Source organism: Neoarius graeffei, chromosome 25 (assembly GCF_027579695.1).
Source record: "Neoarius graeffei isolate fNeoGra1 chromosome 25, fNeoGra1.pri, whole genome shotgun sequence".
Classification (NCBI taxonomy): Eukaryota; Metazoa; Chordata; class Actinopteri; order Siluriformes; family Ariidae; genus Neoarius; species Neoarius graeffei.
Genome location: NC_083593.1, coordinates 23,446,444 through 23,462,045, shown reverse-complemented (window position 1 = coordinate 23,462,045; position 15,602 = coordinate 23,446,444). Strand labels below are relative to the sequence as shown.

General features: G+C 43.3%; 2 protein-coding genes across 8 annotated transcripts in view; both read right to left on the bottom strand.

Annotated features, from left to right (window-relative positions):
• LOC132873196 (adhesion G-protein coupled receptor G2) overlaps window positions 1-15,602 on the bottom strand; it is a 194,613-nt gene that overhangs the window by 76,522 nt on the left and 102,489 nt on the right. For all 7 annotated transcript variants that reach the window (XM_060908529.1, XM_060908534.1, XM_060908535.1 and 4 more), the window contains 2 exons: window positions 8,794-8,914; window positions 8,431-8,597 (listed from right to left, as the gene is read on the bottom strand). In XM_060908529.1, the coding sequence (XP_060764512.1) occupies window positions 8,431-8,597; window positions 8,794-8,914 (288 nt within the window). The remainder of the gene's footprint in view (window positions 1-8,430; window positions 8,598-8,793; window positions 8,915-15,602) is intronic.
• uspl1 (ubiquitin specific peptidase like 1) overlaps window positions 1-15,602 on the bottom strand; it is a 504,778-nt gene that overhangs the window by 398,543 nt on the left and 90,633 nt on the right. The gene's annotated exons all lie outside the window — the stretch shown is intronic.

Genomic DNA, 15,602 nt, shown 5'->3' with positions numbered 1-15,602 from the left:
CAAGAAGGTTCCGGGTTGGAACCCAGCAGCTGGCGAGGGCCTTTCTGTGTGGAGTTTGCATGTTCTCCCCGTGTCTGTGTGCATTTCCTCCAGGTGCTCCAGTTTCCTCCACAATCCAAAGACATGCAGTTAGGTTGACATGGGGCGGCATTGGGCTGAGGTGCCCTTGAGCAAGGTACCTAACCTCTGACTGCTCCCCGGGCGCTCTGGTGTGGCTGCCCACTGCTCTGAGTGTGTGCTTGAAGTGTGCATGTGACAAATAAAGGTTTCTTCTTTTTCTTAAATGTTTACCTCCAATCTTCTCCATTTTGCTTGAGCATTGCTGGTCTGTTTCTTCTTTGACTGCTTGCTTTTGTGCTCGAATTTTGTTGGAACAGCGTCAGGTTTGAGCCTTCTCTGTCTGACACTGACACCTAAACCGTCCAACAGATGGGGATTCTTCAAAAATGAATCCTCCTCAAAGTGATCGGAGCACAGAGCGGTGTATTTACCCGGCTGCCAACCCTCTCACTTCACACACACAATCCACTCTCTCCTCCTCTCTCGGAAAAAGGTAAAAACTTCTTCCTGAACCGGTCCCATTGTTACAGTTTACTGCACAACAATAAGGCATTTTTTTTTTGGAAATTCCCAAACGCACGTCTGCACTCAAGCCGAACGGCAATGTAAGTAAATGGAAGTGGACTCAACTCAAGCGGTTTGTTTGGCTTAAATGATGTCACGCGCTGAGTGGTCATGGAAATAGCCGACAGAAATTCGCCACGATCTGCGCTATTTTAATTATTACTTATTAACAATAAGTGGCTGGATTAGTACGCTAATCCAGCCACTGGGGGTGCATAAGCGTACTCTTGGTGCTGGTCCCAAGCCCGGATAAATTGGAGAGGGTTGCGTCAGGAAGGGCATCTGGCGTAAAACTGTGCCAAATCTAACGTGTGGAATGAAAAGAGAAACACCATACTGGATCGGTCGGGGCCTGGGTTAACAACGACTGCCTCCAGTACTGTTGGTCAACAGGGTGCCGGTGGAAAGTGTGCTACTGTTGTGTCAAAATGGAAAAGGAGAAAGAGAGGGGGAGGCGTGTTAGGAGAGAGCGTGAAAGATGGAAGGGAAGGAGCTTAGAACTGAGGGTAGGAACACTGAATGTGGGAACATTGACTGGCAGAGCGAGAGGGTTAGCAGGTATGATGGCAAGAAGGAAGTTGGACATTTTGTGTGTGCAGGAGACGAGGTGGAAAGGAAGCAAGGCCAAGAACATTGGAGATGGATGCAAGTTGTTTTATTATGGAGTCAATGGAAAGAGAAATGGTGTTGGTATTGTTTTGAGGGGACAGTTGGTCAACAGTGTGATTGATGTGAAGAGGGTGTCAGATAGAGTGATAGGCATGAAGTTGGAGATTCAAGGAGTGGTAATGAATATTGTGTGTGCGTATGCCCCACAGGTTGGATGTGAGAATGAAGAGAGAGTCTTTCTGGGAAAAGATGGATGAAGTGATAGAAGGTATACTGAGGGAGGAGCGCGTGCTGATAGGAGCAGATTTCAGTGGACATGTTGGTGAGGGAAACAGAGGAGATAAGGATGTGATGGGCAGATATTGTGTAAGAGAGAGAAATGTGGAAGGGCAAATGGTGGTTGATTTTTCAGAGGATGAATTTGGCAATAGTCAATACATACTTCGAGAAGAAAGAGCAGCACAGGGTGATATTTAAAGGCCTCTGCATGCTCGTGCGACAAGGCTTTCGCAGATAGCTTTTCGCAGACAGTTGTAATTTATTGTTGAGCTGGGATAATAGGCGTGCGCGATGTTATTCACCGGCACAACGCAAGGGGGCGCGAAGTCGCTAGGAGTAGCTGGTGGGTGTGGTTAGTGGAGTGTTTATCCTCCAGTTACTTATAATGACTAGAACTTTTTTTTTTAATAATGACTAGAACTGGAGTCGTATAGATGTATGTACTTCCTCAATCAACCGCTCTTCGTGCTGCTCCATCTTCGCTTGTGTTTTTAAAAATGGCGGTCATGAAAACAAACCAAATCGGGAAAGTAGGGAAGCGGAAGTGCATGTACAGCGGATGTAGAGTGGACCAATCAGAGCCCTCTTGTCTGCAACGCTGTCTGCGAGGCTTCTGCAGTGGTCACAATTTTTGGGAGGTGCGCGCAGAGTGTCTGCGAAGGTGGGGGGGCTACGCAGACACTGTCTGCGACGCTATCTGCGAGGACTGGGTTGTCAGCATAAATTGGCCTTAAGAGTGGAGGAAGATCTACACAGGTGGACTACATACTCTGCAGAAGGGGTAACCTGAAGGAGATTGGAGACTGTAAAGTGATGGCAGGGGAGAGTGTAGCTAGACAACATCAAGCGGTCGTGTGCAGGATGAGCTTGAAAGTGAAAAAGAGGAAGCATGAAATAGTGGAGCTGAAGATTAAGTGGTGGAAACTAAAAGAGGTTGAACATCAGAAGGAGTTTAGGGAAGAAATGAGACAAGCATTGAGTGGTCATGGAAGTCTGACAGAAGATTGGAATACTATTGCTGTACAAGTAAGACAGGCAGCAAGGAAGGTGCTAGGGTGGTCAACAGGAAGGAGGAAGGAAGACAAGGAGACATGGTGGTGGAACAAAGAAGTGCAGGAAATTATAAAAGAGAAGAGGCTAGCAAAGAAGAATTGGGATGATCAGAGAGACGAGGAAAGCAGGCGGTTATACAGAGAGACGAGACAGAAGGCAAAAAGAGCAGTAGCAAAGGCGAAAGCAGATGCATACCAGGAGTTGTACGAAAGACTGGAGACCAAAGAAGGAGAGAAAGACCTGTACAGACTAGCTAGGCAGAGAAACAGGGAAGCGAGGGATGTACAGCAGGTAAGAGTGATGAAAGATGGAAATGGAAATGTGCTGACAAACAAAGAGTGTATTAAGAAGGTGGAAAGAGTACTTTGAGGATTTATTAAATGAGGAGAATCCAAGAGAGAAAAGGTCAGATTCATTGGAGACAGCAAATCAGGAAGCAGAGTTGGTTAGTAAGGATGAGGTGAGGGCAGCCATGAAAAGAATGAAGACTGGGAAAGCAGTCGGACCGGATGGTATCCCGATTGAGGCTTGGAGATGTTTGGGTGAGACGGCTGTGGAGTTCCTAACGAGATTGTTTAATAAAATCCTAGAGAATGAGAAAATGCCAAATGAATGGAGAAAGAGTGTGCTAGTCCCAATATGCAAGAATAAGGGAGATGTACAGAGCTGTAGTAATTACAGAGGAATAAAATTGATGAGCCACACCATGAAGCTATGGGAAAGGGTATTGGGGGCAAGATTGAGAAGAGAGGTAGCAATCTGTGAACAGTAGTACCAGTATATGCCAAGGAAGAGCACGTCGGATGCAATTTTTGCTTTAAGAATGTTAATGGAGAAGTACAGAGAAGGCCAGAGAAAGTTACATTGTGTGTTTGTAGACCTGGAGAAGGCATATGATAGAGTGCCGAGAGATGAGTTATGGTATTGTATGAGAAAGAGTGGAGTGAATGAGAAGTATATTAGAGATTAGATTAGATTAGATTAGATTAGATTAGATTAGATTAGATTAGATTAGATAGAACTTTATTGATCCCTTTGGGAGGGTTCCCTCATGGAAATTAAGAATTAGAGTGGTGCAAGACATGTATGAGAACAGTAAAACAGCAGTGAGGTGTGTAGTTGGAACAACTGAATGGTTCAAGGTGAAGGTGGGACTCCATCAAGGATCTGCTTTGAGTCCTTTCTTGTTTGCCATAGTGATGGATAGCTTGATGGACGAAGTGAGGCAAGAGTCACCATGGAACATGATGTTTGCGGATGATATTGTGATATGTGGTGAAAGTAGAAAGGAGGTTGAGTTGGGTTTGGAGAGATGGAGGTACCGTATGCATTGGAGCGAAGAGGAATGAAGGTGAGCAGCAGCAAAACAGAATACATGTGCATCAATGAGAATGGGGATGAGAGTGTAGTGAAGATGCAAGGAATAGACATAAAGAAAGGTCGTGAATTCAAGTACTTGGGGTCAACTGTGCAGGAAAATGGGGGCTGCGATAGTGAGGTGAGAAAGAGAGTGCAGGCAGGGTGGAGCAGTTGGAGAAGGATTTTGGGAGTCATTTGTGATAGGAAAGTCCCAGCAAAAGTGAAAGGTAAGATGTATAAGACAGTAGTGAGACCAGCTGTGATGTATGGATTGGAGACCATACCCTTAACGAAGAGACAGGAGGCAAAGTTGAAGGTGGCGGAGTTGAGGATGTTAAGGTTTGTGATGGGAGTGACAAGGTTGGACAGGATAAGGAACAAGCACATCAGAGGGACAGCACATGTGGAGAGCTTGGGAATTAAGCTAAGAGAGATGAGACTGAGACGGTATGGGCACATCCTGAGAAGAGATGCAGAGCATGTTGGAAGGAGAATGTTGAGGATGGAGCTGCCAGGCAAACGAAAATGAGGAAGGCCAAAGAGGAAATACATGGATGTGGTGAGAGAGGACATGAAAGTGGCAGGTGTGGTAGAGAAGGATGCAGAAGACAGGGAGCAACGGAGATGAAAGATCCGCTGTGGCGACCCCTAATCAGAAGCAGCCAAAAGAAGAAGAAAACTTATTAACAATACTTCTTGGGACCAGAAGAAAATTACAGAGAGTTTTTTAACATATAAAGTTTCAAATGTGCATAAAATTAAAACCGTTGCCTATGAGCTTTAAGGCGCAATCAGCATGCTTCTATAAAGACTGTGAAAGCACACTTACTTTGCAAAGTATTGAGTCACGTTGTTGACACTTTACCAAGCTGTGCTTGCATATTGTTTCTCCTCGTTTCTTGATCCCTGATTTCCTGTTTCCTCATGTTGATTCTGCCTAGTCTTTGATAAGTTGTTTGTGCCTTGCTCGACCTATTGCCCATTTCACCATTTCTCGATTTATGCTCACCGATTTGGATTGTTTGCCTGTTTGCTATTTTCTTAAAAATAACATCATCTGCACTTACATCCAACTCCAACCCATCCCTGACAGAATACTTCGCGGCTATGGATGTAGCAGAAGTCTACCAGCATGCCCTTCCATTTTCTTATTCCCGGATTCTCATGCCTTGACCCCTAGCCATGTTTTCCTGGCCACTTTCTGGAAAGGACACCCCGGCACCCTACAATGGCATGGACTATCACCCAAAGGGATTCAACCTGCAATGTGCCTTTTTTACATGGACCTGGAAGAGCCCAAGCCTCCAGGACCTGTCTGGGTCAGTTGCATGATCTCCTGGTTCATGGGACGAGCACGCCAATGGGCTGAGTACCTCATAAGAGTAGAACACCCATGCCTTTGGAGCTCTCAGGCTTTTCAGGTCAAGCTCTCATGAGGCATTAGAGAAGGAGGACCCCCATGAATTTTTTTGGGGGGGCTATCACATCGGAGGCCTATGCAGTGTCAGTGGAGGAGGCCATCACTCCTAAGCTCCTACCAGAGGCTGATGCAGTGACAGCAGAGGAGGCCGTTGTTCCTGAGCTCCTCCCAGAGGCTGGCGCAGCAGCAGCAGAGGCAGCCATTGCTCCTGAGCTCCTTCCAGAGGCCAACACAGTGCCTCAGGAGGATGCTGTTGCTCCTGAACTCTTCCCAGATGCTGATGCAGTGATAGTGTAGGAGGCCGTTGTAGTACCTGAGGAAGAGGCCGTTGCTCCTGAGCTCCACTCAGAGGCTGATCCAGCAACAGTGGAGGAGGCTGTCATCCATAAGCTCCTCTCAGATGCCAACGCAGCAGCAGAGGAGGCCATTGCTCCTGAACTCCTCCCAGAGGCCGATGCAATGCCAGAGGCTGACACAACACCAGCTGAGGAGGCTGTCACTCTCAAGCCAGTCCCACAGCCTGTTCCACAGTCAATCCCAGAGCCAGTATCTGAACCAGAGCCAGTGCCACTGCTAGAGCCAGTGCCAGCACCTGAACCAGAGCCGGAGCCAGCAACCGAACCAGCGCCTGAACCAGAGATAGAGCTTGAGCCAGTGCCAGAGCCAGAACTAGTGCCAGAGCCAGTTCCAGAACTGGGCCAGAGGCCAATGGTGCAGCCTCTGCCCCAGACTGCTATGAAGACATCATCATCCCGCCGCCTAGCTATGAAGACGTCGTCATCCTGCCGCCGCCCAGCTATGAAGACATTTTTGTCCCACCGTTGCCCAGCTATGAAGATGTCATTGTACCACTGCCGGGCCCTGGCCAGGACAAGAGCGGTGCTCAAACAGAGCCTATGACCAGTCCAGAACCCAAGTCCAGTCCAGCGCTCGAGCCCATGTCTAGTCCAGTCCTCGAGCCCATGTCCAGTCCAGAGTCCAAGTCATGTCCAGAGCTCGAGTCTAACTCATGTCCAGAGTTCAAGCCTGTAACCAGTCCAGAACTCATGTCTAGTCTTGAGCTCGAGCCCATGTCCAGTCAGGAGCCCACGATCAGTCCAGAGCTCAAATCCATGCCTGTGTCCAGTCCAGTGCCCAAGTCCTGCCCAGAGCTCAAGTCCACCTGCAGTCCAGAGTCCAGTCATGTCCAGAGCTCGACCCCACGTGCAGTCCAGAGTCCAGTCATGTCCAGAGCTCGACCCCACGTGCAGTCCAGAGTCCAAGTGATGTCCAGAGCCCAAGCCCATGTCTAGTCCAGAGTTCAGGTCCTGTCCAGAGCCCAAGCCCCCACCTGAGCCAAGAATCCAGTACCACATCAGCTCAGAGTGGCGCACCGATAGCATGGCAACTAGTGTCAGGCCCTCATCCCCAGGGCTAGTGAAAATGGATTTAAGCTCCCAGAGAGAGCTCTTTGAGAGGGGGTTCTGTCACACCTGCACCTTGGCGCATACATCAGATAGACTCTTGGACATACAGACAGTGTGTGTGCCAAACGGACTCTTGCGCATGTGCTGTAAATGACTCACACCTGCACAGGATTAAGGCACAATCAGTGCACCTATATACAGACTGTGAAAGCACACTTACTTGCGAAGTATTGAGTCACATTGTTGACATTTTACTGAGCCGTGCTTGCATATTGTTTCTCCTGGTTTCATGATCCCTGATTTCCTGTTTCCTCATTTTGATTCTGCCAAGTCTTCGATAGTTTGTTTGTGTCTCACTTGACCTATTGCCTGTTTCACCATTTCTCAATTTATACTCACTGATTTGGATTGCTTGCCTGCTTGCTATTTTCTTAATAAAACATCTTCTGCACTTACATTTGACTCCAACCCATCCCTGACAGCCACAAATTTTCTATGGGGTCAAGGTTTGTGATGGAAACTCCAATACTTTCCCTTTTTTGTCTTTAAACCTTTTTGTTACAACTTTGGAGGTATGCCTAAGATCATTGTCCAGCTGGAAGACTCAGTTCTGACCAAGTTTTAACTTTTTGTCTGATGTCTTGACTTGTTGCTTCAGTATTTCTAGATAATCCTCTTTCCTTGTGATGCCATCTATTTTCTGAACTGCACCAGTACCTTTTCCAGCCAAACACCCCCACAACATGATGCTGCTACCCCCATGCTTCACAGATGGGATGGTGTTCTTCAGATTAAAAGCCTTACCTTTTTTCCTTCGCATATAGCGTTGATTATAGCCAATTAGTTACATTTTTGGTTCATCCATCCCAGGAACACTCTTACAAAAGGTTGGTGATTACCTGCAAACTTCAGTCTGGCTATTTTTTCACAGCCTTTGGTGATATAAGATGAGGGTGGATGTACCTACTGTAATGCCTCCAACTCTTTCACTAGTTCCTTTGTTGTTCTCTTAGGGTTTAGTTGAACCTTTTGGACGAAGGTTTGTTCATCCACATAAGTTAATGTGGATGAACTCTTTCTTGAATCATACAGTGTCTGTGTGATCCCAAGATTTACATGTTTGTATACTATTGTTTGTCCAGATGTTTGTGGTACTTTCAGCTGTTTGGAAATTACTCCAAAGAAGGTATCAGCCTTGTCAAGGTCTTGGCTGAGTTGCTTGGATTACAAAGGCACTGTCTCTAAAGACAGCCACATGTGCACTCCAGATTGACTCCAAATCATGACAATTGGAAAATCATAAGCATTTATGAGTCTTTACATCAACTTCTGGAATCTTACAGACAGTCAACTTGGTGTATGTAAAGATTCGGTGCATTGGATTTCTCATAAAGTAATTAATGCTGATATAAATCTATCTCTCTCTTTTTTTTTAATTACCTCTAGTGTGAACAAAGTATATGCTCTCATTGACATGATAAAAATAAATTTATGGTAACATAAAACGTTTAGAGTTGTGAAAACCTAAGACTGAATATTTTAGCCTAGGTATATGTGCTACTTTTGGCCTCAAACATGTCTATCTTGTATATACAGAACATTCTGTGCAATGTATATTCTTTGCATGTCTATGACATGGGACCAAATAGATCAGTGTTCCTGTAAGAGTGGGTTTCCTACCTGTTGCATCCAAGGTAGCTGCTAAAGTATTTGTGGCTGAGATTGTAGTTGTGATGTTGGCGACATGAGTGTTCGCAGTTGACTTTGGCATGCTGGTGGTAACAGAATTAACTGGGTTTTTGTTGCACTTCTCCCTTAGAGGCACAGCTATATTTGTTCCTTTTTTGCTGTAATACAAAATGTGAAATGTATACAAACAGACAATATCATTAAAATGCATTGTCAATTTTTGTAATGTATAATTTCATTTATTTGGTTATTCAAGTAAATGTTCAATAATTTGTTAAACACTTTTTTCATAGAAGGGTTTTTGAAAAGTATATTTAATATTCAGACGTAAGAAATAAGAATTAGTGCACTGACCAGTAATTTGATACAATGTTTACTTTTTCAACTTGGCAGACATCATAAGGCAGAGGAAGAACTGGCATTATGTTAGATTGCAAAAGATCTGCATTTAGACTATCTTTCCAGCTGCATATGGCTGAAAGACAAAAGCTTGCATCTCAGTACAATGTTGAGGTGTGATATTATGCAGTAATGCATATTACATGCATATTCATCAGTCATAAATAATTTGAACATTAAAAAAAAAGCTGTTTTAAATCCCATGATACAAATCATATAGGGCTGTATTCAGAGTTGAGTTATGTTCACAGAGTGGGGACTTAATTCCAAATTTGCACACATTGGTATTCAGACTTCAGATGTAAGTATGGACATACAAGCTATCCCAAATTCACATCAGACTTATCACATAAGCATGTGTCATAATAACGGCTACCATCATTTCAATCCATACCATGTGCACTTTCCAGATGGATGACAAGCATGACAGAATGCTTTATTTTTATCAAGAAAACTAGCATCCAAATGTACAACTGTGTCAACAAAAACAGCACAATGATAATGTGACATGAAACACTGGGGCAGTGAATAAGCAGCCTATTCATCTTTTTTTCTGGTTATCCTTTTTTTTCTTTAATGAATCTACATGTTGCATAATCACAACATCTTTGAAGACTATGGTTTGAAATAAAGTTAACAGAATACAGATAGTCTGATTCTGTAATGTACATGGATTTCTCTGTAATTTACCGTCCACTCACATGGTTTTAGCACATAGAGACAGCAAATAAAACAAGAACAGAATGACATACAGGCTCAAGTTTTACATGCCTCTGATGGACCTCTGTGGCAGTCAGTGTGTAATGAAATGCTTGTTAAAATAGAAGCATGGCTGCCACATGTGACCTGTCTCTCATGTATGTTGAAATAATATTTCGGAGATACGACCTGGTAAATTATTAAAGAGGGCAGTAGATAGGAGATCCCCTCACAATTAGACAGATCTGGAGCAATTTTTACAAGGAAGAGTGGAATTAAATTGCCAAATCACGATGTGCAAGTTAATAGACTTCTACCCAAAAAGAATGCTTTATTACAAGCAAAATGTGCTTTAACAAAGTAATAGTTATGGGGTGTATACACTTAGGTAACCAGATTATTGTGATTTTTAAAATGTTTACTTTTGGTTTTCACTTGAATTTTATGGGTTGCTATGTCACATTAAAAGTGGAAAAAGAGATGGAATGATTTATCTTGTTTAATTTTTTTTAACATCGCAAAAACCTGCCATTTGAACAGGGGTGTGTTGACTTTTACCAGGGTTCTCCAGAAAATTTTAAGTAGCTGGCAAAAAAAAAAGTAGTAGGCAGCTCTGGAATTTGTGGCAGCGAAGCCCAAGGCACGCTAATGCTAGGGGGTTCTGGGGGCATGCCCCCCAGAAAATTTACATGTTTTCTGGTAGCTTCTGGTGCATTCTCAGCTAATAAATTACTAACCATTTCCCTGTAAAATATTTGCAAAATATGTATGAAATTTCCGTCTAGATGTATGTGTGATTTGGCTTTCTCAGTTATCCTCTGTAGTATGCTACCTGGCTCTGTAACATAACTACATGGTGAGATTATTTGGTGCATGTGTAATACACTTCATATGCTTCTAGTGTGGTATTGTGTATTGTATAATTTTAATTTCAGCATAAATATTTACACACAATGAGTTATTTGCAGTTGTACTTCATAAGTATGAAGCCTTAACTAAGGGACCATACATTTCTATGGGAACTTAGGCACTCTGCGTAGCTTCTGGATATGAAAATAACAATTCTTAGATATGAAAATATTAATTATGATTTATATGTACAAACCTGCAGAAAACAGACTTTATATTTATTTGGCCCATGGAAGGTTTTAGTTTCTTCTTTGGTGGCATTTTGTGAAAATTGAGTGAAATTGTCTGCAACAACAACCAAATGCGTCTTTACCATCTGCTACGGCATGATCATATGGTCTGACTCAGCCAATCAGAGCGTGAGAATCGATCAACAAATACGGTGTTGCTTCTGTTCATGTTAAACCCGCATCGAAGACAATTTCGTGGGGAAATAATTGCATTTACAGCAAATTATGGGCAGCGGAGACAATATAAATTGCTTGAACATTGAAAGGCAATTTTTAATTTTTTTTTTTTCTGGGATCGAATAGCTAGCACAGAGCATCTGTGTATGTGGAGAAATCCACCGGTCACTGGTGTGTGTGGATATCTCTGATTTTACTATCAACTGTATCATTGGATTAGTCTTTCTGCTTGATCATTTGACAATTGTCTCTTGCTTTTATCTTCCATCACATTACATTTGACAGCAGTGCCAGCTAGTCATGATATGAGAGTGGAGGGTTAAAACCTAAAATCTCTTAATAGCACAAAAATGCAACTATGAGGGTTAAGCAATGAATTGTATCACAATTTCTCACTGAAAGCATAAAAATTATGTGATGCAAACTACTAAACACAAACACTTTTAGTAGGGTGATTCACTGTAATCACATCATACTACTGTCTAGGCTGTATAGGCTGCATGAATGTAGAGTCTGGGGATAGAAAGAAATCAGCCCCAGCCATGCTTCTTCTGTATATTTTTCTTATGACCATAGGTTGTGCTATTTTATTTTGGATTACAAAATTCCAATTGGGGAGATCTTAATGTCTCGACATTCTGATAATTTCAAGAGTCTGTAATATGAGTCAGGGTCCTGTGGCACCAGACACCTTTAGCTGTAGGATCAAGACCGGCCGGGTGTAGTGAGGAGCCACACCCTGCCTGAGGTGACCCTGCTACACTGATTTGACTAAGACTGTCCTGTTAGCAAACTGAACATGGCAGATTTAGGGGAGCATACATTCCCCTTCCCCCCCAAAAAAAAAGCTGGGCGCCAAAGACCCTGCTCATGATGACTGTAAGGATTACACCTACTACACAAAGTGTCTTCTTTCCTGTCGCTGTCTGTCAGAGTCACTTTATCTCTGACCTGACTTTAGCAAGCTACTTGGTCACCCACCTCAAGTGCCTGATGATGACATGGAAATACCACCAATCCAATTTCAGTAGGACATCAACTTGGATCTGTTCACCAGAGAGGAACTAAGAGACACCAAGAAGCAGATCACTGAGGGGAAAGCTTCAACACCAGAAGTGTTGAAGACGGTTGATCTGGATGATATTATCCTTCAGTTGTGTCAGAACCACTTTTATTAAGGAACTTTATTTCCTTTGCAATATTTGCAACAAGTTATATTTGGTGGGTGGCTCTGTTCTGGGACCTCCCTGCCCTTCCATGTGCATATGTGGAAAGCTACGCACTCAACACCAGACATGCCATTTGACCATCTGCAGATAGATTTCATTGAGCTCTCACCCGCTGAAGGGGAAAAAGTACTGTCTGGTGATTGTGGATATGTTTTCTCAATGGGTAGAGGCTTTTCCAACCTCCAAACAAGATGCAGGTGCAGTAGCAAGGGCCCTGCTGATTGAAACTATTCCATGTTGGGGCATGCCAAAGAAAATTAGCAGTGATAATGGTACTTCATTTGTTAATCAGGCATTGAAACAAGTAAGTGAGGTGATGGGTTTTGACCTAAGACACCACTGTGCCTATTGCTTGGCAAGTGCCGGTGCAGTCGAGAGAGAGAATGGTACACTGAAGAATAAATTGGCCAAAGGTCGTGAAGATATGGGCCTGAATTGAGTAAAGGCCCTCCCTATTGTGTTGTTTCATATGAGAACACGTGTGAGGAAAAATAAATAGATAAATAAAACAATCTCAGCTCCTTTGAAATTCTGTTTGGCAGACCACCCGATACTGGCACGAGTTCAGGACCTAAACCAAAAACCCTAACTGTGTTGTGTGAAGATGAAATGTTGTGTTATTGTATTGATCTCTCTTTTTCCCTTTTTTCTTTTTTGCTCTTGCTATCACTCACAAGTAGGTGAAGGACGCACGTCTGGACCATGGCAATTGGATTGCGGTGAAGGACCAGAGGAGGATTGCGGTGGCTGAGACCATATTGGGTGCTGCTGACGATTCAGTCAGCTGTCAAAGTGGGGGAGAAAGCCACTTGGATACACGCCTCACACTGCAAGTGCATCCCATTGCCAGGGGGAAAGAAGAGAAAAGAGAGCCATTGGAGACAACAGAAGAAGAGAACAGTGAGTAGGTGAGGGTGTCACGGAGTTTGGTGAGGTGGGAAGAGTGCAAAAGAGTGTGCCTGCACTCAGAGCACCAAAATATGTCAAGAACAGTGAAGTGTCACCCCCTAATGGCACCTATCAGTGTTTCTTTAACTGATGCCTTGATATCAATCACCTGGTTTTGGAAGTTGCTGGGGCACTCACCAAATTGTAGTAGGTGTTTTCCTGAGGGTGAAGCACAACCCATAGATCCATCCATTATCTGTAGCCGCTTATCCTGTTCTACAGGGTCGCAGGCAAGCTGGAGCCTATCCCAGCTGATTATGGGCGGGGTACACCCTGGACAAGTCACCAGGTTATCGCAGGGCTGACACAGAGACAAACAACCATTCACACTCACATTCACACCTACAGTCAAATTAGAGCCACCAATTAGCCTAACCTGCATGTCTTTGGACTGTAGGGGAAACTGGAGCACCCAGAGGAAACCTAGGCAGACTTGGGGAGAACATGCAAACTCCACACAGAAAGCTCGAACCCAGGACCTTCTTGTTGTGAGGCAACAGTGCTAACCACTACACCACCATTAGTAGGTAGTACAACTGACACAATGCAGGTAAAGACCCAAAAAGTCAAGAATGATTTCAGTAGTGGTTACAAGGCTATTTCTAAGCTTAACTCTATTCCTTATGATAATAAATGGGGCGACGACAGTAACTGACTCATTGACTAGTGTCACGGAAACACAGCGTGTGCTTTGGCTGTAGAGACCACGAATAACTTATCAATTAGTGACTCATGCTGGATATGCCACTCACTGCATTCGAACTGGGCCAATGTGCCACTAGATAATGAGACAGCTGGGGAGCTCAATAAGGATAAGACTAAATGCCAGGTGGGCAAGAGTATACAATTAGTTCTTTTTAAAGGACAACTACTTCATAATACAAACATGCCTAAGGGTATACATCAGACAGTGAATAGCCTAATGATTGCTCAAGATTGCAAAAGACCTGTTTCAGAAGAAAGTTCACCATATGCTAAAAAGGTCAACCTCCACTAGATATAATGGGTATGTCCTTGCTGACCCCTGGACATTACCTGGAGCGAATGTGGGGTGGTCGGTGTTCCTGGGAGGAGGAACAACAGCAGCATTAAATAAGATTAATGGCTGTTGTAATGTTGTAATGGCAGGTGCTAAGGTTAGCCAATGAGACAGTGTCAGCCCTCATTCTCATAAATAACGAACTAGATGCCCTTAGAAGGGCTGTAATTCAAAACAGACTTGCACTTGACACATTGTTGGCAGAAAAAGGTGGAGTGTGTAAGATATTAAAAACTTTTTGTTTTTATATACCAGACAACTATCAGAACATCTCCTCCATCATTGCTCATATGCGAGAAGTGGTGATGGCTCCACCACCGGTTGACGATTCTTGGTATTCATGGTTTCTCCAATGAGGTAATGGATGGGGACATTGGTTATTGACTATACTCACACTGGTGATATGTGTGTATTGTTTTTGACATGTTTGATTGTACCGTGTGTTCTTCAGTGTATGAGAGAAATGATGAAAATTTCACAGAGGCCTTGTGACAGTTATGAGCTCCCTTTTCCGAATGTGGACGATTATGAACTATAAATGTGTTTACTTACGCTTACTGTTGGCTGAATAATGATGTTCATTATGAAATGTAATTTTTATAATGATGGTTATATTTGGTTTACATAACGTGATTCTGCATATTTTCTTATCTGTTAAGTTGCCATTTGTGTAGAGATGTCTATGTCTCACAAAAACAACAGTGTAACCATTTCTATTTTCCCTGTGAATGATGTGCCTGTTGGAAAGCCTGTACAGGAGATACAGGAAACAGAAGATTGTATGAGGGAAAGACTTTTTGCTTTATTATAGTTATCAAAGAATTGATAAAAGGGGGAATGTGTAGAGGAAAATCTAATTTTTGGACTGATTCTTTTGCTTTTATATGCTTTTAGTGATCTTTAGAAAAGTAAGCTTTGAAAGGCACTGCATAGGGAAAGAATATAATTTTTAGAGAACTTGTGTCTCTTAAATATTTGGAAGGTCAGACACTGTCTCATATTTATGTAAGATGAAGAATGCTGTTTGTTCTATTTTCTAGGTTAGTAAAACATACATACGTGCAGAGACAGTGTTTTGTGATAGAGAGGGTGCTGAGGCTGGATACCCTGACACTAAGAAGATATCTGTTGTGCTATTGTTATTTTGACAAGTATATAATGATGGGTGTGGGAAAGCAAGGGTGCTCTTCTCCAGGTGAAAATCATTTCATTCAAGAAAGGCCTCTTGCAAGAGGTATACTTTGAATTCATCTTTTCAATAAATTCATATTTCTGTTTGTTCCTTCCTAACAGCCTGGAGTTTTTATTAAACTTTTCCACCACGCTGGTCGGGGCACTCATGCTGACCCCTGTCCACCAAGGAAAGTGCCTACAATAGGCATGTGAGCATCAGAACTGGACCATGGAACAATGGAAGAAGGTGGCCTGAACTGGGTTGTGAGCAGGCATCAATGATACAGAAATGATATTGATTAAAGTCAGACAGCATAAAAGGGGAGAAGTTGGGGTGGAGGTGGGTTGCAAAATGGCTTG